Source organism: Xenopus laevis, chromosome 5L (genome assembly GCF_017654675.1).
Source record: "Xenopus laevis strain J_2021 chromosome 5L, Xenopus_laevis_v10.1, whole genome shotgun sequence".
Lineage (NCBI taxonomy): Eukaryota > Metazoa > Chordata > Amphibia > Anura > Pipidae > Xenopus > Xenopus laevis.
The window spans coordinates 20,257,837-20,284,428 of record NC_054379.1 but is presented as its reverse complement, the minus strand read 5'-3'; the positions used below and the strand labels follow the sequence as shown (position 1 = coordinate 20,284,428).

Here is a 26,592-nt window from a genome sequence, read left to right as displayed (position 1 = left end):
ACTTCGAATCCTTCACTCGAAGTTAGTAAATCAGCCCCCGCGTATGTTATAGACTGACCAATTCTAATTGGTTTTGATTATTAATTTTTTATAGTTTTATAATTATTTGCCATTTTCTTCTGACTCTTTGCAGCTTTCAATTGGGCGTCGCTGACCCCTTTTAAAAAGCAAATGCTCTGTAAGGCTACAAATGTATTGTTATTCCTAATTTTTATTACTCATCTTTTTATTCAAGCCTCTCCTATTCATATTCCAGTCTCTTATTCAAACCAGTGCTTGGTTGCTAGGGTTATGGACCCTAGCAACCAGATTGCTGAAATTGAAAACTGGAGAGCTGCTGAATAAAAAGTTAAATAACTCAAAAAACACAAATAATAAAAAATGAAAACCAATGGCAAAATGTCTCAGAATATCACTCTCTACATCAGGGATCCCCAACCTTTTGAACCTGTGAGCAACATTCAGAAGTAAAAGGAGTTGGAGAGCAACACTAGCATGAAAAATGTTCTTGGGGTGCCAAAGAAGTGCTGTGATTGGCCATTTGGTCTCCCCTATGTGGATTGTCAACCTACATTCAGACTCTGTTTGGCAGTGCACCTGGTTTTCATACAACCAAAAGTTGCCTCCAAGCCTGGAATTCAAAAATAAGCACCTGTTTTGAGGCCACTGAGAGCAACATCCAAGGGGTTGGAGAGCAACATGTTGCTCACGAGCTACTGGTTGGGGATCACTGCTCTACATCATACTAAAAGTTATTTCAAAGGCGAACAACCTTCATGGGTTGTTTTTTCTTATGGCGACTTTTTTGTCCAAATGCATGAAAGTCAATGGGCATTTTTCTTATGGCGACTTTTTTGTCTCGACCACATTTTTGTCTTGGCGACTTATTTTGTCACAGTGAATTTTTCCAGCAGTTTTGCAAAAAAAATTGCAGATGGTGAAATCCATGGCTGGCAAAAAAATTAACTCATCACTACCAAAGAGTTGTATCCAGGTGTAAAATTTTGGCACAGATATTGAAGGTGAAAAAAATTAGTTGAGCTTAGTAAACTGCAATAATTGATGCACTGGCTGCATGTGCAGCAGAATATGCAGAAAGGACTGTTCTTAAATGATCCCCTTGTGACCTAAATTAGGAACATGGATTCATTGTATTTGTGTATTTTGTGAAACATACAGAGTTGTGGTGGTGGGTGGGACGTGTCTGTCACTTTCTGTTAAACATTTCTGGACATTTTCTCTATAGTCCGAGCCCCCCAGTCCCATCCAACCCCCAAAAATACACTGTACTGAGTGAGTGGCAGCCTGGAGGGGCATCTAGTCAGATTACATTTTACAAGTGTGGCATTGAGATGTTTGTGCCGGTTACGTATTTTTATTAGGCAGGCAAGGATTGAGCACTCAAAGGTGAAAATGATAACAACAATTTATGGTTGCTGAGTTATCAGTCAATGGAAAATTATAAAAGCTGCATTAACAGAGAGGGAGTCTGTCTTCTTCTCCGGGACGCTGCACACAGTAAGGTACCATACCAACCGGCTGCAAGGAAAAGACCAAGCTATGGGCCATCAGATGCCTGCCGCCGCCTGCTTCATCTTTGCTCTATGTCTCTGCTTTGTAACAGGTAAGGAATGGGAATACAGCTATAGGATCTGTTAACCAAAAAGCTCTGAATTTTGGAAAAGTCGTCTTCCATAGACTCCATTTTATCCAAATAATTACATTTTTTTAAAAAAATGATTTCCTTTTTCTCTGTAAAAATAAAACAGTAGATTGTACTTGAACCAAACTATCAAAGATAAAATTAATCCTTATTGGAAACAAAAACCAGCCTATTGGGTTTATTTAATGTTTAATTTCCCTTTAATTCTGCAGACCCACAGTTTGAACTATAAAATGCTGCCAAATCATATTCCCCCATGACATAGTGTAGTTACATAGTAGCTGAGGGTGAAAATAATCAATAGAAATCAAACCAAATATCCAAATTTAAAAAAATCCAAATTCTCCACACTCTTTATCCACTCCCCCTCAAATACTCCCAGATGTACTATTAAAGGGGTGGTTCACCTTCTCTAATCTAAGCGACTTTTCAATTGGTCTTCATTTTTCTTTTCTAACGTTTTTTTAATTATTTGCCTTCTTCTTCTGGCTCTTTCCAGCTTTCACATGGGGATCATCAACCCCATCTTAAAAAAAGCTCTGTAAGGCTACACATTTATTGTTATTGCTACTTTTATTACTTATCTTTCTATTTGGCCTCTCCTATTCCAGTCTCTTATTCATATCAGTGCATGGTTGCTAGGGTAATTTGGACCCTAGCAACCAAATTGCTGAAATTGCAAACAGGAGAGCTTTAGAGCTATTTGTGGTAAATGGACGGGAAAATGAAGTGGACTGCAATATCTTGTTAATATACAATATTATAATTTTATTGGTGCCATAATTCCGTTAGCGGGAATTGACCTTGGCACCAGTCGAACAAAGCGCTTTTCTTTTTGTCAATAACTTTACTTACATGTTAATAAGATAACTCGATAAAAAATGTGTGTAAAAATATTTAAAACATTCAAATAGGATAGGGACCCTCTCCCATTGACTTATACATACCCTCGGCAGGTCTGAGATTTGGATGTAGACTTTTTGCAGCATCGACCTTTAATTCATCCCAAAAAATTTGAGTTTCAAAAAAAATTAAAAATTCGAGTTTTGCACCAAAAAGTTAGACCACAGTTTAGTAAATAACCCTCCCCCCAACTGTCCCAAGGAAGAAGATGCTCTTGGAGATTTAAGTAGAACTAATAATGGGATAAGGGAGAGTGTTAGAGGATTGTGATATAAGGATAAACTGAGAGAAAATTTTGGGGACTCGTGAGCATGGGTAGGAGGACAGGTGACTGGTAACAAATAATAGAAGTAATAAAGAAATGAGGGAAATGTTCACGGAGTGTAAATATGGACAGAAGAATAGGGGGCCGATAAGGATTCGAAGTAAAAAAACTTCTAATTTTTGTGCTCCTCGACTATCGAATTGGCGTAAATTCGCCTGAGTAGAATGATTCGAATAGATAGAGCGCAAAAACGCTGCGACTATTCGCCATTCAATAGTCGAAGTACTGGATCGAGCGCAAAAACGCTGTGACTATTCGCCCATTCGATAGTCGAAGTACTGTCTCTTTTAAAAATACTTCGACTGCCTACTTCGCCACCTAAAACCTACCGAATTGCTTTAAAAGCCTATCGGAAAGTCCCATAGGCTTGTTTTCCAAGTTTTTGATCGAATAAAAAGGCATTCGATCGAATGAAAATCCTTCGAACGAATATTCGATCGAGCGCCTATTCGCCTGGCAAATATTCGCCAATTCGACTATTCGCCAGCGCGTAAATTCGCCCGAATTGCCTATTCGATTCTATTCGATTCTATTCCCCAGTCGAATTTCGAGGGATTTAACCCCTCGAAATTCGACCCTTGATGAATTTGCCCCTAGGTGTTTGTGGATAGGGAGAATAAATAATGAAGAAGGTGCTAGGGAATTGTGAATATGGCCAACATAACTTGCGATTGGTAAAAGAGAGAAGAGGGAATGAAAGTGGCTTAGGAATATTGTTATAACCAGTAAAGCTGCCTGATAATTGGTTACTATGGGTTATTAGACAAGTAGCAAATTTAAGACCAAGTATTACAAAGGGTCTGAACTCCAGTACTGTGTGCCTTTGAAGAGGAGCCTGGCTTTACCTTTTTGTTTGTGGTCCTCTTTTGGAAATTTTCAATGAAGCAGGCACTCAGAATAAAGGCAATCTTCCGCAAGGTTGTTGAAACCTATACCTATACGTTGTTTTGGTGACCCCTACTTCAAATCATCATACCTCTTTTGGAAAGCCATGTAATACTTTAAACATCAATCCCATTGGCAAGTAGAAAGCTCACAACTATGGAGGACCCTGTATTATTTCTATATATATATATATGTGTCAAGAAAATAAGACCCAGAAGATATAAGTTCCATTACTGATAGTTTTTGGTAGTTTTACAGTATTTATTTCGGACAGTAGGGTGACCTCATAAAGCTCTAAATACACTTATACATGTTGCAATCTGCTATTGAATTAATGTAATTCTCCTTCATTTTTAGGAAACCCTGCACTAAAAGCCAACCCGGCCGAAGAAGAGCAAAGGGATGCGGTAAATACATCTAATTATATCTGTTTTTAGTCAACATTCAACTCTCCTGGCATTGGCTGTGGATGAGATGTGACTTCATTCTTGTCTGTATGTTGTGGACTGAACTATACAGAAACCCCATCATAATCAATGACAGCCCTTTCCTAGATTCCCAGATATCCAACTGCTGCATCAATGGGACCTCAAGGGTCTAACAAACATGTTGATATATATATATATATAAACTTAAATAAGGTGTAGTGTCAATCTATGGGCCTGATTTATTGCTGTAAAATGATACCAACTGGATCAGATTTAACAATTGGGGAAAATATAATAAGTGACTAAAATCCTTTTACATTTTAGAAATCTGCCAGTGAATTGTGCACAAAGGTGCATTGTTCATTTGAAGGTTATTATACGGAGTAAATAATAAAAGAAAAAAATACAGAAACACAGGGATATTATTAATATACGTTGTATGAAGGGGCCACAAAGCATCCGAAAATACACAATTCACTTGAGAAAGGGTCCTTGCTGACTCGAAACATGTTGTGTATTTTGGAATAAAAGTTTTGCAGCACAGTACTGCGGATGCTTTGTGGCCTCCTTCATACAACGTGTATTGATAAATCTTTTGGTCTTTATGGTGTGACCCAATTAAGAAGGTGTGCCCACTTAATATAAATTAAGGGAAGCACTGGGAAAATTGCATAGAACAGGGATATTATTGTTATACTCTTCAGTGGGGTGTAGAGGCCATTTATGGGGAGCATTTAAAATACAGGGAATGTGTTAAGAGTTACTATTCATCCGTTTCAAAGTGGACACAGAATCCTCATACTGCATGGATAATATTAGACATCTACTCTGCTCACCACTCCAATCTTAGGGAAAACTATTGTAATCAAAGCACTGTAAGTAACTGCTTTTCAGGCTGATGAAATAAAAAATGAGGCTTGTTGCATTTCCATGAAATTGGTGTCATTTTGGAAGGCAATAGTTATTGTCCTTGAGCAAAGCTCACTCAATATAGCAGCCATTTTTCTTTTACCAGTAAGAGTCGCAGCAGCTGGAGTGAAAGTGGCAATCAGTTCCTCTTGTGCCATTGGTCTTAAACAAGACTGTCCAAATGGAGGTCCGTAAACCAAACTTGGCCCTCCAATATATTTTATTGGCCCCAGACCACTTAATAACCTCTTTGGATGGCATGTAGTTTTGCTAATTTGGCCCACTCTATGGAAACAGTTGGATGGAGACGATCTGAGAAACAATGAGCCAGATTCAATGCAGTGAGAAAAAATTATCTCATGGTTTATCACATGAAAAGTCATGGATGAGATTCAGTTTGAGGAGGAAAAACTTTTCTCCTAATTCAGTTCCAGTTTTTCTCCCATAGATTTCAAAAGAGTTTTCATTTGATAAACCAGAGATAAGTTTTTATGAATTGAATGACATCTCAAATTGAATCTTGTTTATGAGTTTTCACGTGATAAACCTTTTTCTCACTGCATTGAATCTGGCCCAATATCTGATAACACAGAAATATTATTTCCTTGTGCGAGGTGCCAAGGGGGCAATAAAGATTTTGTGATTCTCCATCAGGTTTTCGTTAGCAAATTCTACAAATAATTCTAGCGAAAGAAATTGGGTCATCACTCACTGGGACGGGGGATCAGTCAGCAGTTACCCAATAAAAGAGATTTACGGCAGCCAAGCACTTTTTTTTTGGCAAAAGGTTATTGTCTTCCCGGGAATTGCTAATTGCAAGGGAACTTGGCTATCATTTTAGGACAAGAAGAATTATTGAGGCTTCTTTAATTGCCAGGGACAGTGGATGAATTGCTTGTTTATGATTGTATAATTCACTTTACTATAAAGGGAAACAAACATAAAAAAATTGATCATTTTAACTGTTATAACATTTTGTGTAAAGCAGTAGTCCTGTATTGTATTGAAGTGAGTTTACAAGAAGTTCTGGGGCCTACATCATCTTTAATCCTCACCTAGTCTCTTGTGGTAGTACATAATGCTCATAACTTGGATAGGGCAGAGAAAGCATTCGAATTGGGGACCAGGAATAAAGAGGGGCAAGAATCTAGCTAGGCAGAATATTTTTAGGTATTTACAGTATATTCAGTAATAACTAACCTGCAGCCTCTATACAGTTGGGGAAAATTACCTGTTAACTCGTGTATTTGTTTAATTAAAGCATCTGGCACAAACAGCTACACCTTTCCCCTCTCTATAAAGTATGTGCCATGTGCTCTGTGTGCACACGTTCAACACCTATAGCTCATAAGAACTACTGACCAGCATCAGCAGCCTCAGGACTAAGATTGTTGTCGATGCATTCATGTTAACACTACAACAAAGCAAACAGAGAATAAATTCAGTGCTTTTGATGCATCTCCTGGTATTTGTTCTGCAGAAATTTCTGTTGCCTTGTGATATAAACACCAACAGAAGACCAGATAAAGATGCTGCATCAGGTAGGTTACCAAATATTCTGGAAAATGTGGATATTTTTTTATTAATGAGCCCTGTCTTTTAACATTATGCAGAAGTATATACGTGAAGTAGTATTCTGATTGGTAGTGGTGTCCCATCAGAGCTGATTTCATGGGGGGTGTGGAATAGTGGAAGCTAACCTAGGTCCAAAACATGGTGGAGCCCCTGCAAACATCATTTGTAGATTGTGTAGATAAAAGTGGAGGAGAAACGTATAGCGGAGCAAGGAGGTGACAAATGAGAGAGATAGTGTCAGCAGGACAAGGATAACGCAGTAGGGCGAAATGGAGACAGTATGACAAGATGGAGACAGTAAGACAAGATGAAAAAAATAGGAGAAATGGGAACAGTAGGACAATATGGAGACGGTAAGGCAAGATGAAGATGATATATGGTAAGGTGTAACAAATGAGAGATATGGTGTTAACCGGACAAGGATAATGCAGTAGGACAAGTGGAGACAGTAGTGCAAAATAAAGACAATATTTGGTAAGATGTAAGATGGTGACAAGAGAGTGTCAGCAGAGCAAAAATGATGCAGTATGGCAAGAAAGAGACAGTAGGATGGACAGAAGAATGAGAAGACGAAATCCAAGCAAGATGATTGCAGAAACACTCAGGGGCTGATTCACTAAGGGTCGAATATCGAGGGTTAATTAACCCTCGATATTCGACTGGGAATTGAAATCCTTGGACTTCGAACATCGAAGTCAAAGGATTTAGCGCAGATAGTACAATCGAACGATCGAAGGATTATTCCTTCGATCGAATGATAAAATCCTTCGAAACGTACGATTCGAAGGATTTAAATCCAACGATCGAAGGAATATCCTTCGATCAAAAAAAGTTAGCCAAGCCTATGGGGACCTTCCCCATAGGCTAACATTGACTTCGGTAGCTTTTAGATGGCGAACTAGGGGGTCGAAGATTTTTTTAAAGAGACAGTACTTCGACTATCGAATGGTCGAATAGTCGAACGATTTTTAGTTCGAATCCTTCGATTCGTAGTCGTAGTCGTAGTCGAAGGTCGAAGTAGCCCATTCGATGGTCGAAGTAGCCGAAAAAAAACTTCGAAATTCGAAGTTTTTTTAACTTCGAATCCTTCACTCTAAATTAGTGAATCGGCCCCTCAATGTTGCCAAACCCTTTAGCTGTTGTCAAAAAAACAATGAAAAACTTATTAACTGTGACATTCACTTATGAGATGCCTTCAACTTTTCAACTTAGACTATTTACATAGATCATTCAATGTATGTTACCATTCTCCATTTCCCCCTGTATGTTACCCCCTTCCATTAACATATTTATTCTATATATTATATATATATATCTTTGTATCAACAGTTCATTCGCTCAGCCCCTTGGACATCAAGGTTTTATCCACTTTGAGAAGCTTGAAACTCGTAAGTAACCAACCAATTGTGTCCACTGTTTTGCTTGTAGGAAACATTCACAAGGTCCAACTGTAATATCTTATGACCTATGGTCTGCTTGACAGTCAGTTGGCTTCTGCTACATTGTTTTAATATTGCACTACAATTCAACACAGACCTTGCTCTCAGTAAACACCCATGAATCCCAATATTTTGTCCTCTGTCTGCCACAAAGGACTTTCTTTTCAAAGGGATTTTACTACATTGCTCTCAGGCAGCTAAATTGTGAACTTAGAGGAATATTTCATACATAGGACAAGAAAGATAATTAGAGATATTTTAAATTATCATTGAGAGACACTTTGGGCAAACTCAGGCTGAATGAATAGAATATATGTAACTAAGATTTTTTTGATTTTTTTTTTAAGAATCCTGATGGGGCAAATAACAGACTGCAGAGGTGGGTATATTTTATATTAGCAGCACATTGATATGGAAAGGTTTAAAATATGTTTTTAAAATTTTCATTGCCGGAAGTCTCAATGCTTACCCAGTGCCATCCTTTCTTTAGCTTGGAGCAGGTATTGCAGAGGGCCAGCCGGGATGTTGAATCCTGTAAGTATTAGTATAAAGAATTCACCCCATGATATCCTAATTTTCTTGCTGATTTTACCTCACTAGATGGTAAATCCATTAGGTTTTCTTTCCAACATGGAGTTTCTGTCATCCTCTTTTTACAGACATCGGTCAAAAATTGCCTTCAGCCTCCCGTATTTCTCCTCCACCACAAGAGTAAGTTCTGCCTCCTCTCAGCAAGACCTTGGGTCCAAACCTCATCACTTGCCCAGCTCTCTCCTTCTTTTTATTCTTCAAAAGTATCTTCTGGAGATGCATGACAAGTCAACAAATATATACCTATACTGTACAGTTAAAAGTACAATTCTAATCCATTCTAGTGATTTTTAAGTAAAATCAGGTTTACAGAGGGTTGGTGAGACCCAACAGAACCTTCTATGGAAACTATAACCTTGGTTATTACAAATAAACCCTTGTGTTGTTTGGACAGGAACCTGTTAGAAGAAGCTAAGAAGCTGGTGGAAAGCCTAAAGCAAGGCCAGGTAAATACTTTACTTAAATATCTGCTGACTTTTCAAATACTGTATATACCAGGGGAAGTTGACCTTTACATTAACTTAAGTATTTTATAGCTATGTAATATAAAAAGGACATAAATGATTCCAGTAAGGCTAGCACCAGGGGCGTAACTACAGAGGAAGCAGACCCAAGGAGGTATAGGGGCCCCATGAGGCCCTAATTCATATAAAATTCCAATAAATACTGGTAAAACAGGTCAACCTCTAGACATTTTGGGGGCTTGAAAAATAATTTGCTGTGGGGCCCAGTAATATCTAGTTATGCCACTGGCTAGCACCATAAGAAGGGCTTTACTTTGGCCAACCTATGTTGGGGGGATGAAACCACATTCTTTTATGTCAGATTCCAGTAAAGCAGAACACAGTCTCCCCATAATTCCCCTTTGTTAGTGATACCTTTTCCTCAAGCTTCCATGTCAGCATTATTTTAGACAATGTTCTTTGCTCTTCATGAGCAAATTTGATGCCCTCTCACTGTGGACCTCATTTACTAATAGAGGAAAAATCAGCAACTTTTTGCCCAAATGCACCAATTTTGTTAAAGACACCATGCCCCCATAGTTTCGCAAATGCACATTTTAACAAAATATAATAAATGAGACCAATTCAGGTCAGATTTAATTCTATGAGAAAACATTATTTTATGGTTTATTGCATGAAAACTTATGGATGAGATTCAATTTGAGGAGAAAACATTTTCTCCGAATTCAGTTCCAGATTTTTTCCCATAAACTTTAATAGAGTGATGTGATAAACAGCGAGATATATTTTTCTCACTGAATTGCATCTGGCTTTATGGGAAAATCTGGAATTGCATTAGGAGATAAGGTTTACTCATCAAACTGAATCTGAATCTCTGTTAATTGTTATAGGAGAATGGTTCATAGGTATCCTACAAGCATATCAGGTAATCAAGCAGTTTTTCTTTTAGATGGTGTCTTTTGCCAACGACTGGAAGATGATCACCATCTTTGTTACTGCTGAAGACCCTTGTGGGTTCTGCAATCAGGTAATTAAGCTCCTTCTAAGCTCACGTGTTTTATCTCCGATACTTCTTGATATTTTTGTTGCTTTTCGATGATAACCCTAGTTTGTTGCCTGTAGTGCAGGGAGATGACATGGCTTACCTAAGACATGATGCATTATTACACTTTGCATTTTGGGTGCTGTAGCCACTGATTATGGCCATTGAGGTAATGTTTTAGGCAATTGGATCTCACCATCTCACCTGTAAATAGCGAATGTTACTAATTGTTCCTCTGAATTAACATTCTGATAACATCCTACTCAGATATTCGGACAGAGCTGACATTCACCTTCCCCTTGGTTTGTGTTGTTACAGATGGATCACACAGAAGGCACTATCAGAAAACTGGAGAGTGTTCTAGATTTACTACACAAAGAAGTAATCAATATTCCCAGCCCCTCCCCTGCAGAACCTTTCCTGACTCTTTTCTACTAATAGCCCAATCATGGGCCTTCTTGTGCACTGCTGGTTTGTACTAATTCAATTATGTTGCCTTTTCTATACTGTAGCTTCCGAAAACATTTGTGAGTTTGGTGGACTTGACGGAGCTAAATGGCTTGTACCTGTCTCATCCCAGCCAAGCAGAGCTCAGGTATGGTACAATGGAAAGTGAGTTTGAGCTACTGTACTTACTCTTCATCAGAGGTATCAAATCTCCATAAGCTTTGTTTCTGTATGTCTACATGTCATGTTAATGTTAATGATATGATTGGAGTTGTAAGTCAAAAATGGCAGCTCCTTGGTGGAAAAATGGTCCCATTCCAATGTCCCAATCAAGTAATTCTTCTATAATTGCTGGCAAAGGGTGCTGGTAGTACTTCAGTTGATGCAGGCTGGACACCTGTGTGCTCTATCTCCTGTGTAGCTCTGGCGCAAGACTTGAAACCCAATCAGAGATATTGACTTCTGGGAAGTGTTTCCAACTATCTGCTCTCCCTACTGCAATAAAGATAACATATCAGTGCATTTGTATATATATTTGTGTGACCATATCTTTGTGACTTATTGCTTGGGTTAAAGCAACACTCTTGTTTAATTACACCTGTTAAATAACTTGTTGTTTCTATGTTAGTACTGATTTTTAATGATTTACACACACCGAGCTTCACTTTAAGGGTGGAATTAACAGTATTTGTAAAAGCTAACGAAATAACAGTTCTGCTTTATATAGATATACTGTAGATACGGCGATGTCGCATAGGGGTACTTTGGACACTTTAAGCACCTCATTTTTTAAATGGTAATTGCCTAAAAGCTCTTGTGTCCATGTTTTTAGGCATTAGTAGCCTGGACACCATGAACTGGCCAACATAGAGCATCAGCAGATAACCCTGCTACCTCAAACCAATTGATATCCCTAGTACATGGAAATCGGTGTACATACATGTATAATTAATTGTACCAATAAGATATTATTGGTATATTAAGGGCCAACGTTAATCTTAGGACCTCTAGATTTTGCCCAATCATAACTCAATGGGTCTCTAGGTCTATGTATACAGCAAGTCCCAGGCATGTGCACTTACTAGACACAATTCCCAGTATCCTTTGCTAATGGTAGTTATAGAATCAGTCAGTATATGTATCAGAGATGTGAATTTATCACAGAATAATTGTGCCTCTGCTCTGGGGGAAGCATTATATTGACTCTTTACTGAGCCATCAGTGCAATGTAACGGGTGTCTCATTGGGGTTTATTTCATTTCAGGAAATCATGTGACTGTTTCAGGAAACCATCAGATTACACCAAAACCACATTCCGCTTTTCATTCCAGGTAAGAAAGAATCTCCAATTCTAATGATAAAGTCATAGCACTCACAGCCCTGGGTTGGTGACATTGAGGAGACTCTGCTTAGTATCAACTTCATGGACTCAAGCCAAGGAACTATGTCACAGAGTGTCTTAAGATTGATAGATTTAATTTACTTGTAGTGTATCAGGGGACCCTAATTACGTAATGAAGTCATCTTCATGACACAGAAATTCATCTTGCAAAAATTTGGACCATTTTATAGTGCTTTAGGTAGAGAGGGAAACGAACTTGGGTCCTTTAAATCAAGTTTCAACAACCGACCCCAGAGTTCAGAAACTATTAAAAAAAAACACAAAAAGTATGTTGGTAGATATTAGAACATTGAACTTGGCATCTGATTCTGGGCGCCATATATTCTTTATCTGTATAAAATAAAGTAGTTTCTCCAGGTTTGAGGTGATGATGACATTTCCGTGTTCTTCAGTGTGTTGAAGAAGATGTAAGAGGGTGATAGGGAGATAGAGGTCAAGGCTGTGATGAAGACATGTCAGAATAGCTGAAAAGCTGAAACCTTAAATTGGGAAAAGTTGGACAAGTTGGTGATACCATATTTCACTAAATAGACACAGTTTTTTACATACCTTCATAATTAAGAGATTAAGGCATTTACAAAATCAAAATAACAAATAAAAAGTAAAATCTGAAGTGTGGGAAGCCCTTGAGGTCTACAGGCTTATGGAAGGGCTGGGAACAAGGAACATGTGGTTCTTTAAAATGTATATGCCCCTATGAAGGGTGTGAGGTACATGGATAAGACTAACCACAAAAATGCAGTTTTGAAACAGCGGGTACCTATTAATTATAGCTAACCATTTTCAGAAAGGACAACAATGGGAGCAAATCAGGAGCACAAAAGAAGGTCAAAATTATTTGCTGGAGTTATTAGCCGTGTTACAATTTGCCCACTTTTCATAAGTGTCCACAGGGCCACGGAGCCCCATTCAAAACCAGCTCTTCCCTCTGTTGAAACACAATTACATTATTGTGCAAGGATATGAAAAAGATTCCCAACAGAACCAAGATAATATTATCTCTCTCTGCACCCGCACAATCATATCTGATCTCCTGGCAAGGTCCCAGGGCCCCACTGTAACATACTCTGACCCCATCTGATAAAGCACGAGACTGTCGGCTCAGCAACCCAATTACTAAACATATCGTCCATGCCATCTGCAAGAGATAAAACCATTGCATTACATTCAGAGATAGCAATGACACTGATTTATGTATGCGTCACAGTAAGTTGGCGATAATAAGAATACAGCATTTATTTGAATGCATGTAAACATCAAAGTTCAATGTCATTTTATATTATGTTTTCTTCCTATGTATTTCTGTCTAAACTGGATTCAGAGAATATTCTCTTTTTCCTTCTTGAAAATTCACTCTACCAGTTCTACCTGTCACATACACACACACACTTACAAATGTGAATAGGAATATGGTGTCTTGCTATTGGTTACTATTGGTTACTGCATGTAATTAGGCAAAATAACTTTATTTTATAAGTTAATATTTATATTTTAATATAATACACAAGAACCAAGAAAATTCTGCAAATTACATCCTTATAAATGGTGCTTTGTGATGTAATTTCCATCACAGGACTCACTGAAACTTATTTTAATAATGTTTGCAAAATATAAGGATATTAGAAGTCGCCCCAGAGTTCCACGAGCTGTATTAAAGCACTCAGCTTTTGGCCTCATGCCTTTATATGGTCATGAAACGCCTTGGTGACTTATAATATCCTTAAATTTTACATTATTCACTATATAATATATACATATAAAATATAAATATATGCAGGTATATAAAATTAAAATTTGTATAACTTCGTGTATGTATATATATATATATATATATATATATATATATATATATATATATGCACAAGTTTGAATAAAAACTAATTTTCTTCACTCAACATTGGAGTGCGGGTCCCTGTCTAATTGCTATAATATATATATATATATATATAATTTAGCTAATTTTAAAAAATTCGAAATTGTAAAATTTCAGAACAAACATTTGTATATATTTTATGTGGTTTCGCCTTAAATAACTGGAGGCATTTTACTCTTATCGTTTTCTATTATTTTATTACTTCTTTTAGGAAATAATACATTGTACCAAGTTTCTGTATAATAACAGATATAGTGAAGTTTTATAGAGAGGAGATATTGGAGGAGTCTGCAAATTTTTTTTTCTACCCTAACATTTCCCATTTTCAGAGTTAACATTTCCAAAGACTGTTGCCTCATAATTTTTTGGTGAACTTTTAAGAAATGTTAAATATTTAAAAATAAAGTATTTTGGAAATACTTAAGCTAGGGCAATGCTATAATATATGTGTCCTTATTTAATAATGCATTTAAATATCAGTGACTATGGGATTTGTGTCACTTAGGGACGGGATTTTCTACGCTTTCCCGTGTCTCTATACAAAGTTCGGCTTTTACGTAATTTTTCCAGTACCCCCCGAGCCTCACAGAGGGACATTATATTGATAAACCATTAGGGATTATCATTTCGTAGCTGCTCGTGTGAACAGATAAACCATATTGCTGAGCTGCTGTAATGAACTTGCTTTAATGTATGTTAAGTGATTTCAATTTATTGTCGGAGTGATGGGAGATAAGAGGTTTCCAGGGACACTGACTGAGTGCTGTTGGCTATTTCTCTCCCATTAGGTTGCCCTTGAAAGACTGATACTTTCTGGACAATATGACACCAGGGAGGACTTCACTGTTGCACTGCATCCCGTCATCAAAATGGTAAAATTTTAAATCAGGAAAATGCATTATGTATTGATGAGACAGTGTAAAATTAGGGGAAACCAAAAATCAGGAATGTACAATTAAGGTTTCACTGTAAATCATTACCCCAATCTAAGTACTTTAGAAGCATAACTGAAGCATATTAAAGGTATAGTGAACCTCTGTATACATATAGTATAATGAGCATTCTGTTCCAGTGGCTGCAAAGATCCTATCTGATCTCCATTGTAAGCAGCAGTCCTGTCCTGCTCTATGGCTGAGATTCTAGCTATCTGTATAACAGATCATTCTGTCCCAGTGGCTGCACAGATCCTATATGATCCCCATTGTAAGCAGCAGTCCTGTCCTGCTTTATGGCTGAGACTCTAACTATCTGTATAACAGAGTATTCTGTCCCAGTGGAACAGATTCTATTTGATCTCTATTGTAAAAAGAAGGTAAAAGAGAGACAACAGAGTTGGTGCCAGTCATTTATGCAATGAAATACAGTGATGCAACTACTAACCAGGCCCGGGTCCAAGATGTGCCTCCCTCCCCACACCAGGCCCCCTCCCAGCACTGGACTGGGAGTCAAAATAAGCCCTTGCATTCCAAGTACAGAGAGGCCCAAATAGCCCCCACCAACCTACTAAATAGTGATTGTCTATGGCATCTTACAGCAGCCCCTCTGGCATTTGCCAGAACCCACAGATTGCCAGTCCGAGCCTGCCCCCTCCCCTCCGGAAGTGTGCTGATCTTCTTCAGACAAGTGTGCATGTGCTGTTTCTCCATCAATGAGACACCATTGCATCTCTGATGGGCCTCAAGGGGGTGAAAGTTCAGGTGCAATCACCCCCCCCCCCCCCGCACCCCTGGTAGTTATGCCACTGAAATCATCCACAGATGGGAGTACAAATGATTTTCTGTAGAACAATTTCCCTGCTCCTCTGATTTTATCGGTTATTGCCACATTCACTTGTCTGTTTTGATCTCTGGTTTATTAGTTACATCTCTCAGGTTACAGCTCAGCCTTAATTATATCTATCAGCAGATTGTGGGCAGATAATAAATGAGATAGCAATTATCAGATCAATAGATGGTCCAGGTGATGCCATGAAATGATTAAGTCACCTTCGGGTTGGCACAGATCAGAACAGCTAATATAATATTTGCCAATTTTACCAGAGGGTTCAACGTACAGGGGTGTGACTGGCCTAACAGTCTGTGATATTTCCCAAAATAAGGTGGTTCCTGTGTCTATTGGGGCATATTTATCAATGAGCAGAGAATTCAGCACAATTCACCATATGACAATTTACAGCTTTATTAACCTGTTTAGGATTTTTTTTCCGTCAGATGGTGGAAATTTCTCTTTTTAATAAAATCAGTAACACAAGACTTGCTGTAAGATAATGGGGAACCAACAAATTATTTAGGGGTCTTGAAATATCAACTGAGACAACCAGATATCTATCTGTTCCTGTGACATGATCAGTTATCTCCCAACAGCTCTGTATTAGCCCCTATTGTTGTCTCAGGGGACAGGTGGATACTGGATGGGTATAAAGATCCTGATAGTGTTAAACCAGCAATGTTGTATTTTGTCTCTTCCAGGTGGACTATGGAAATTCTTGGGAGTCTTACGATCTTCAGTGCTCTGTTCAGGTTAGTACCGGGAAGAACATTTGTGATTGAGCTTGTCAGCTTCTTTCCATTCAGCTGAGCCACCAATCCCTGAAACCTCTGGCAGCTGTATACCTTAGAACAGAGGTTCCCACTCCTCAGCGATCCTGGAACATTGGTAGCTGGGGGTCAGTCTGAATTAGGGTGAAAAGTAGGGAGAATGGCCATTGTTCTCCTAGATCAGGGGTCCACAACCTTTTTTACCTGTGAGCCACAATCAATTGTAAAACGAGTTGGGGAGCAACGCAAGGATGAAAAAAGTTCCTGGGGGTGCCAAATAAGGGCTGTGATTGGCTATTTGGTAGCCCCTGTGTGGACTGACAGTCTACAAGAGGCTCTACTTGAAAGTACAATTAGTTTTTATGCAACCAAAACTTGCCTTTAAGCCTGGAATTCAAAAATAAGCACCTGTTTTGGCAGCCACTGGGAGCAACATCCAAGGGGTCAGTGAGTAACATGTTGCTCACAAGCCACTGGTTGAGGATCACTGTCCTAGATATACCTTAAAGCCCAGCTTGAAGGTCAGATAGGGCAGACATTTGGTGTGAATATGTATTTACTGTCCTAGATGTTGTTGGAACTGTGGCTGAATGACTGACACACAAACATATTTTTTTTTATATTTCTATCCATTTCATAAACTAAGGGCGGTCTAAATATTGAATCTGCAATGAGGTTATTGGAATTCTGTCATGATATAATTTTTATTACTAAATGACACTGTGTACACTGCGAGTAATTCCTTCTACCATATTAAAATGTATTCTTTAACCAATAAGTGCATGTTGTTTTATTTGCAATATTGCTGTGTAGTCATCTCAGGTCATTTTGTCTGGACATGTGCTTTCAGAAAGAGCCAGCACTTCACTATAGAATTACTTTCAGCTTAGCTATTGTTTCTCCTACTCAATATAACCGAAGGAGTCATGACTTGGATTATGCAGACATTGATTTTTACTATTAAGCGCTGTTCTCATATCTACCACTAGGTGGGGCATGGCTGCATTTTTAGCAATGCAGGTGTCAGGGGAACTGTTATCTTGTTACCTTCCCATTGTTCTGCTGATTGGCTGCTGGGAGGGAAGGGGGGGTGATATTACTCCAATTTGCAGTGCTGCATTTGCAGTAACATGACTGGGGGCACCTAGGAAATGTCTAGCTCCATGTCAGATTTCAATTAAGGTATGCATATAGTACCACTGATCTATAATATTAATATACAATTTTAGATTTTCTATCAGGGGAAGCATGGTGAGCCATTGGGCAGGGGGTCAGAAGTTAATGGTACATCTACTTGTTATGCCATGGAGGTAATATTTTAGTGTGGTAAGAGTCCAATAGGCACTGGGGAAACAGATAGTTCTATGAAAATGAATATAGACTGTTGCTCTCATGCCCATAACATGGTTTTGTGTTTTCTACAGGCCCGTCCTTACCTCAATACTCACAGAAACAGCCCTTATGAGTCGCTCAGTGACATGCTACTCTATGAAGAGAAAAATGCACAGGTATGGATGGCTCAGACAAGACCAAATTCCTTCCTTCCGCTTGATTGATACTTTTTTTTAGGACTCTGGTGCAAATTTGGCAAAATGAAGATATTTGCCCAATAAGTTACAAACAGATGGGAGTCATGAAAAAGTTGCCATGAATTATTTGAAAATGAGATCCATTGTTTAACATTCTCTGCTGAAATTGTTACAATACATGAACCCCAGATGCAGAGATGTCTATGAAATCTAGAATTGGCATCTAGAATTATAGTTCTGCATAATGGATCCTTTAAGGTACAAAGTGGGGAACTTTTCTTTCCTAGGCTTTCCAGTGTTCAGTGCAAGCCAATAACTGTTACCAGGGTAAGCTTATGGTATGGTTGTTAAGCTTGTTGTTTTTGTTTTTTCCAGACGAAGGCCTTTGGCTCTAATTTTACCTGCACAGATTTATCTCCTTCTGACACCATCCCAACCTCTGGTGAGTTGTTGAACGAACAGGTCTGAATGTAAATCAAGTCTCGATATAATAAACAGAAAACCTTAGTAGTCTATGGATGCACTCATTTTAATGATCTTGTTCAGGACCAGAAATGTCTTTAGTGGGGCTCTAAATAAGCAGGAATAGTCAGGGCCCAGTGGTAAGTAGGAAGCAAGTGGACAGCAGGTAAAGTAAGACAAGAGGGCAAGTTGAAGGCATGGTATTGGTTAGAATGAAACTCATAGTTAAATATGGCCAAGCATGGGAAGATCTGCCTTTTTGACCTGATCCTCATACTGCTAATGCCAATGGCAACACCCAGTGACTATGAAAAAGGCCTTTCAGTTTATTTCCAACAGTTGACCTGAGTCTGGATATCTAGGGGCCCTGGTAGATAGTTTGAGACATGACTACATACATGACCAACGTGATTATCATGTAAGATCCAGACAGGCTCACCACATTGTCCTTCAGTTGGCTTTGAACAGTTTGCTGTTGAAAAAAATGACTCTTTTAGGGACAAAGCCCATGTCAGATTTCTTCTACGCCACAAACCTTCATTCTAAGCCAATGTCTACTTTATATCTATTTGGATTTTATGTATGTTTCTTTAAAGGGGCACCAAATTTGCTGTGTTGTGCTTAGTAGAAAAGAATTGTTATAGGCTGATAAATCAACATTATATTTAAATGGAATAACATTCCCATGCTCCATAACATTTTGCTTCCTCCAATTTCTTCTCTAATTATCTGGTTCTTATTTTTTTCTGTATTTTGCCTCATTTGGATAACACGCTGAGATATTAACCAGACTTGGCATTTTTAGTTCACAGATTGAAGCCGGCAGATTTTAAGGTCATCGCTGCTTTGGGAGACTCCATTACTGTAAGCATTCATTTATCTCAGCACAATATATGTATTGAATTACCCCCCAAAGGGACTGGACTCCGGTAGAAATGACCCTATCAGTGTTATTTTATTTAGTTGATGAAGCTGAAGTCAGAATAGATGAATAGACATTCCTGATAGTGTCACTGCTTATTCTAATTAATACCACTTTCTTGAGTCCCTATCAAAGTGATTGTGTTCTATATAATACATCTGCAAAATAGAGTATAATTGTTTTTTAATGTTTAATTTAACATTGAAAAATGTTAATGTCAGTGAGAAGATACTACTTAAAAAAAATCACATATATTTTGTTTTTGAAAAGTATTTGTATTTCATTAGTTTTGGAACATTTAGACCAACATTTTATGAAATTGGATCTCTAGAGCTGGTGAAAGCACTATTTTTTACCCAATGATAAAAGATTGTATATGGGGGTTGAAAAATAATTGACATTTTTCTAAAATTGACTGTTGCAGTCGAAAAAATGGTTTTGATTGGGATGGATTTTGATAAAATATAGCACTAAGCAGGGTATTAGTCAATACCCAATATGGGATTTTATTCACCACAGGTCACCAGAGCTACACTTTAATGTTCTTTATTCAGTTGTATGTATTTATGGGATTTTTAGAATATATGTATCAAAGGTTGAAAATTAGTTCACCGTTTCATAAATGTGGCCCTAAAAAATCATACAATTGAACAGAAAGCAGTGGCATTTTTCTCTGGTGAAAAGCGGCCGATTTATTTGCCGGCCGCCCCTAGGCCGCGCGGTCCTAGTGCCCACCTACACTTCCCCTTCCCAGCGAGCCGGTCGAAAAAACGCCAGCGCAGCTGGTGTAATTGAATGGGGACGCACACGTCCCCATAATGCGGGTGGGCGGCATGCCGTCCCTATTTTTTGCCGCCCCAGGCCCGGGCCTATGCGGCTTTGCCGCAAATCCGGGCCTGCTGGTGAACTGTGGCCAGCTCTAATTTATAAACCTGTACAAGTATGGAGTCTGTTATCCCGAATGCTTGGAACCTGGGTTTTTCCAGATAGTGGATCTGTAATTTGGATCTTAAAACTACTAGAAAATCATGCAAACATTAAATAAAACTAAAAAGCTGGTTCTGCTTCCAATAAGAATTAATTATATCTTAGTTGGGATCAAGTACAAGCTATTGTTTTATTATTACAGAGAAAAAGGAAATAAAAAATTGGATTATTTGGATAAAATTGGAGCTTTCTGTATAACACATCCCATATCTGTATATGTTTGTGGGCGAAGTGGGAGGAAAAATAGGGCAAGATCAAAATGTAGACAGTAGGGCAAGATAGAGACAGTCAGTAGTATAAGATGCAGACAGTTGGGCAAGATAGAGACAGTCAGTAGTATAAGATGCAGACAGTAGGGCAAGATAGAGACACTCAGTAGTATAAGATGCAGACAGTAGTAGAAGATAAAGACAGTTATAGAATATGGAGACAGTAGGGCGGAATTAAGATGTATAACAGCAGAAGAAGATGTATCAGTATGTTCAGCCTAGATATTGCTCTATTTCTAACAGGCTGGAAATGGAGCAGGTGCCGTGATCACTGATCCCCTGGATATAGTTACTGAGTACCGTGGTCTCTCCTGGAGGTCAGTAGCAATGTGTGTGATTAGATATAAATGATGTGTCAGAAACCTGGGATTGTACATTTGTCACAGCCTTCAGTTGTTTTCCTTTCCTGGTCTGTCGGCACAGTTTCTGTACATACAGTAGCTTCAGGTTAAATCCTTCCAAAACAAAGAGACGTCCAGCAGGCAAGCCAATTCGGCCTTTTCAGAGAGAAAATACATCCTGACTCTCAAAAATATAGTGAGCTACAGTTTATATCAGCCCTCTCTTTCTAAAAAAAAAAAAAAAAAGGAGCCCAGCTAGATTTTTAACCCATCCTATGACTCACTCATTACCACCTCTCTTGATATGGAATCCTGTAATCTGACTTCCCTTTTGAAATGCCCTTCTGATGTTGATGGTTAAATCTTCTTTGATGTCTATTGCCACCTGCACAGTCTAGTGGAGATAATTTTAATAAAAATAATAATTTGGACCGTCAAATTATCGGAACATTGTAAATGATCAGATCCCCACAAGGGCGACCCATTTTGGAGCACCCCCAGTTTTTCCATATTTGAGATCACTGTTAACAATCTAAAAATGTGGTTTAGGGAGTGAGATACAGTATCAGATCTTAAACTAGCAGATTATCTGCCCATTCCATTAAAAAACTTGCGAGATGTTACTTTATGTGCCTGAAAGCAGAGATTCACATTATAGAACCAACTAAAATAACCCTTTTGTTCTTCTCTGTAACAGCATTGGTGGAGATTTAGAACTCAGCAATGTGACAACAATAACTAGTAAGTGCTCCATATTCCACAATTACAGGAAAGTACCAACCACAGTCCATAAAATGTCTAACTATATCTTACTTTGTGCTGTAGATATTCTCCGGCTGTACAACCCTAATATTGTAGGCTTCTCCACCGGAAGAGGATCCCAGCACCTTCCCAATGCTAATCTAAACCGAGCCGTCCCCGGAGCCAAAGCAGAGTATGTATAAAGATGTTATTAAGGGGAAGATAAATGGGAACACCTGCCTGCTAATTCTTGTTGGGTGGATTATCCAAGTGTGGATACAAGTTGGATGTAGAAACTTAGTTCAACCACATTAGTGCTGTTTAACATGGTTGTTGCCTCTGTTAATATTTACAATACTAATGTTAGCTTTTAGAGTCTAAAAAAAGAATTATACGATTCGTTCTAGCCCTTTGGTTGTGAACATTTTTCAGATCCAACCCTACATAAAGTTCCAACCGTTTCTCAGGCCCTCTCCATAGCTCATGAAATGAGTACAGATTTAGGGAAATATCAATGTATCAATCCTTCAGCCACAGTTCCAAGAATATCTAGGGTTGCGAAAACACATTTACCCCATATATCAACCTAATTTACCTTAGGGTATCTCCTCAGTTCTCCCTCTAAGTTCTCACTATAACTGACCTTCAGGCTAGCCCTACCTGCTGCTGCTCGATTTTCCCCAATGGAACACCTGGAAAGGGTGTTTATAAAAAAACATCCATTGGCCATGCAATCAATTTAGTGCAGTGTAGTTATATGTGACAAATCCCACACTCTCCTAATCAATGGGCCAGTCAGATGGATTTCCACCAACTGGTCTTTGTGTTGCCTCCTCCACTGTTGACTCTCAGAGACTTGCTGCTGTTCATTCCTGCATGTTGATGTGTCTATCTTGCTTTGCAGTGATATGCTGGAGCAGTCTCAGTTACTTGTGCAAAGGATGAAGTTGTCTTCGGTGAGTTGGACTAATAATGATGTCTATACAGATGTCTATTGTGGGCAATTCAGGACCCCACAAGGGGAAACCTAGTTCCACAATGAATGGAAGTGATCAGCCGCACCCTGTCTCATACAATGCAGTATCTGGTTGCATCTTTCTTTGTCTTCTGGGCATGCACAGTATATTGCATTATTGCATATGGATCATTCTGTGTATTTACTTGTATTCTAGAAAATAAATATGACTGAGGACTGGAAACTTCTGACTATATTTATCGGAGGAAACGATCTTTGTGGCATCTGTAAAGACCCAGTAAGTGAAGGGATGGTATCAGAAAATCTCTAAAGCATTCTATTTCTTTTGTATTAATGTAATGAATTTAAATATGTGGGGGCTATAACCACCTCTGCTAGCATAGATATTCCATTGTACTGTGCTCAGTTCAGTAGGAGCAGCCCCCTATAATCTATTCATAGTCTGAACAGACAAATACCATAAATTGATGGCAGTGGGAATGACTAAGGCAGCTGGGAGATGTAGGGCTCGAGAAGACTTATTAGGAGAAGTACTGTGGAATATTTATCCCTATTTAAACATTTATATTCTTTGGTTTCTTAGGGCAGAGACACATGGGGAGATTCGGGGAGATTTAGTCACCGGGCGATTAATCTAGCCAACCTGCCTTAACATGCCTTCCCGCCGGTTCGAATGTAAATCGACGGTGTGATGGCACTCGGAGCGCTTTGTTTTCTTATGTTGCCTCACGAAGAAACTTCGGCGATTTCAAAAAAGTGCTCCGAGTGCCACCCCCCGGGCGATTTACATTCTAGTCTGCAGGAAGGTAGTTCATGGAGATTAGTCGCCCGAAGAAGATGCGATTAATTGCTGGTCGACTAAATCTCCCTGAATCTGAGCGTGTGCCTCCACCCTTAGGACCTGTGGTTGTCATATGACTACAGAACCCATCTGATAAGAACAAGTCCCTCCTAATTACAGCCATTACCATTCTGGCCTGTGATAAGAGCTCAGATAGTGAAATCTCTGCTTTCAGAGATAGATCCTTGGAAACCAATTAGTTCCCAAATTATATCTTGCCTTCATAAATCTGCATTTCACTTTGTATGATGGGGGTGTCGGATGGATGATGAAAGCTGGCCATATAGGGTAATGTTCAGTTAGTGGGTCTCTATTTGATTGCCCCCCCAAATAGTAGGACATACAGCCAAACATTTAGCCCATGGGCCAATAATGGGAATACACAGTGAATAGCGAGGGTCATATAACCATCTCTGGCCAACCTTAATCAGTGAAGGTAAATAACACCTAGACGTGAATATCTCATACAAACTACTTCTTACACTCCCTGCCTCACAGAGCTTGCAATCTAAATCTGATACAAAGGGTATAAGGGGTCACAGAGACTTTCCAGAGACACGTAAATTACATTTAATCTCTATCTCCCCACCCAACAGATTTATCATTCTCCAGAAAAATATATTTATCGTATCCAAGAAGCTCTGGACTACCTGCATGCCGAGGTAAGTGTTTGTGGATCATGTTGTTGAATTTTAGTGGTTAAATGTCCCTGTCTAACACTATCAAGGGCTTATTTACAAAACAACTGCAAAAGGGCAAATGCATACTTGAGCAGTCATTGTTTACCCACAATGCACATTGTTTCCCAGAATTCCAGCATAATTAGTTCTCAAAAATAATTTTTTTTAGGGGGTGGCTTTGCCAATCCAGAGACAATGAATGTCAGGGTCACTGTTATGAATCAGGCACCAGGGTGAGACTGGCCAGGAATGTCCCGGTGGGCACCTCCTTATAACAAATCCCATCATCTCTCTTATTTCTACCATAGAGCTGTGTGATATAAACACCGTTTAGTATATGATAGTACATATTTATAACTAATGGTGCCTAAAGTGTGCACAAGATGTCAGATTCTATCATAGGCCCATGGAATGATCCACTCCTTTGGCAAGGTTGTCAAATGGGTGAATCTTTATCCCAGATTATGTGGGGGCTTTATAAACTTTGTTAATAATGAGAGTAATAATAATCATATGTTTTATGTATGGCAGGTCCCGCGGTTGTTTGTGAATCTGGTTTTAATTCTGGATATAATGCCACTGAAAGGCCTTTACGATGATAAACGGACTCACTGCCCGCAGACTATCATGAGGTTTGACTCTATTACCCTTTATTTTCCTATAAACATTCGGGAGTACATAGGGGATTTGGGAAGGGCCAGTGGTGTAACTATAGGGGGATCAGATCCCACAGCTGCTACAGCACCAGGGGGGAGAGGGGACCCAGAAAGGTCCCTTTATTCTCCTGTCCCCCCTCCCTCCCCAGCCAACCGCATGCAGAGACTCACCACCAGCCCAAACAAGGTTATGGTTTGGCCCAGAAATTTACTTTCAAAGATGACCTAGGCAGCTCCCCATAGCATATGGGATTTTTTTTTCCTATAAAAAAAAAACCTTAGTTATCTGCTTATTTATATACATGGTAGATACAATATTGCTGCCATTCATGCTGAGCTTATATCAGTATCATGTGTAGACAAAGTTGGACTGGAACGTCGGCCCTCATGGGCCCCCTGCCGGCACAGACCCACTCCCCTATTGGCTGGCTCAAAAAAATACCTACAGTAAATGTAGGCCAGCATGTGGCATTTGCACATGCGCATCACTCGCCAGCATCCGCACATGTTTGGATTGGAACCTGGTGGGCCCCCAATCGTCCAGTCCGTCCCTGTGTGTAGACTCCCTTAGCTTTGTTACTGAATATTAAATAAAAAAATAAAGGACTAGAAATACATATTTCCTTCAATCTCCATGAGAAAATGTAACCCTCCTATAGGAATATTCCCTTTTTTTACCAGTGTGTAGAGAGGTCTATTCTAGGGATACATCAAATCCACTATTTGGGATTGTGTTGAATCCCTGAATTCTTTGTAAAAGATTAGGCCAAATACCGAACCGAATCCAAGTCCTAATTTGCATATGCAAATTAAGGGTGGGAAAGGGAAAAAGTGGAAACATTTTTTTACTTCCTTGCTTTGTGACAAAAAGTCATGTGATTTTCCTTCCCGCCCCAATTTACATATGCAAAAAGGATTCGGATTCGGTTTGTCCAGGCTAGGGATGCACCAAATCCAGGATTCGGTTCGGGATTCAGTCAGGATTTGGCCTTACTCAGCGCGATTCGGCCGAATCCTTCTGCCCGGCCGAAACCGAATCGGAATCCTAATTTGCATATGCAAATTAGGGGTGGGGAGGGAAATCGTTTGACTTTTTGTCACAAAACAATGAAGTAAAAAATGTTTTCCCCTTCCCATCCCTAATTTGCATATGCAAATTAGTGTTCAGATTCGGTTTGGTATTCGGCTGAATCTTTAAGGATTCGGGGGGTTCAGCTGAATCCAAAATAGTGGATTTGGTGCATCCCTTGTCCAGGCACAAGGATTCAGCCAAATCCAAATCTTTCTGAAAAGGCGAATACTGGCGAATCCTGAACAGAATCCTGGATTCCGTGCATCCCTAATCCATTCACTATAACAAGGGGTACAGGGGCAGATTTACCAAAGTGTGAATGTACACCAAAGTTTATCTCAATTAGCCAGGTGTATTTTCACAATACAGCTCATATTTACTAAAAGTGTAAGCGCACTGTTGCAGGAGAAAAGTGAAGGTGAATTTTCTCCTGGAGTAAATTCTCTGTGAAATTGTATTTTCCCTATAAAATTGTAGTGGGGAAAAATATTCTAGAGAATTTTCAGCGTAGAGAAATGCTGCGTGTGGGAAATTAGCATGGAGAAGAGGACATAGATAATGAGATGCCACAGTATATCTTTATAATGGCAGTGTACCAGTCCTCGAGACATTTCTCTTAGCGAAAATGAATTT

The 26,592-nt window shown here is 39.0% G+C and overlaps 1 protein-coding gene across 1 annotated transcript in view; it reads left to right on the top strand.

Moving 5' to 3' along the window:
* Nucleotides 1-1,471: 1,471 nt before the first annotated feature.
* Nucleotides 1,472-26,592, top strand: part of LOC108716506 (phospholipase B1, membrane-associated) — a 47,712-nt gene continuing 22,591 nt past the window's right edge. The window contains exons 1-24 of the mRNA XM_018262693.2: nucleotides 1,472-1,624; nucleotides 4,134-4,183; nucleotides 6,594-6,654; nucleotides 8,018-8,076; nucleotides 8,475-8,506; nucleotides 8,618-8,661; nucleotides 8,787-8,838; nucleotides 9,113-9,164; nucleotides 10,132-10,209; nucleotides 10,543-10,605; nucleotides 10,737-10,819; nucleotides 11,936-12,002; nucleotides 14,735-14,818; nucleotides 16,415-16,465; nucleotides 17,908-17,991; nucleotides 18,388-18,454; nucleotides 19,280-19,338; nucleotides 20,896-20,969; nucleotides 21,691-21,734; nucleotides 21,819-21,927; nucleotides 22,639-22,690; nucleotides 22,907-22,987; nucleotides 24,148-24,213; nucleotides 24,763-24,863. Of these exons, the coding sequence (XP_018118182.2) occupies nucleotides 1,561-1,624; nucleotides 4,134-4,183; nucleotides 6,594-6,654; nucleotides 8,018-8,076; nucleotides 8,475-8,506; nucleotides 8,618-8,661; nucleotides 8,787-8,838; nucleotides 9,113-9,164; nucleotides 10,132-10,209; nucleotides 10,543-10,605; nucleotides 10,737-10,819; nucleotides 11,936-12,002; nucleotides 14,735-14,818; nucleotides 16,415-16,465; nucleotides 17,908-17,991; nucleotides 18,388-18,454; nucleotides 19,280-19,338; nucleotides 20,896-20,969; nucleotides 21,691-21,734; nucleotides 21,819-21,927; nucleotides 22,639-22,690; nucleotides 22,907-22,987; nucleotides 24,148-24,213; nucleotides 24,763-24,863 (1,577 nt within the window). The 5' untranslated portion in view covers nucleotides 1,472-1,560. The remainder of the gene's footprint in view (nucleotides 1,625-4,133; nucleotides 4,184-6,593; nucleotides 6,655-8,017; nucleotides 8,077-8,474; nucleotides 8,507-8,617; nucleotides 8,662-8,786; nucleotides 8,839-9,112; nucleotides 9,165-10,131; nucleotides 10,210-10,542; nucleotides 10,606-10,736; nucleotides 10,820-11,935; nucleotides 12,003-14,734; nucleotides 14,819-16,414; nucleotides 16,466-17,907; nucleotides 17,992-18,387; nucleotides 18,455-19,279; nucleotides 19,339-20,895; nucleotides 20,970-21,690; nucleotides 21,735-21,818; nucleotides 21,928-22,638; nucleotides 22,691-22,906; nucleotides 22,988-24,147; nucleotides 24,214-24,762; nucleotides 24,864-26,592) is intronic.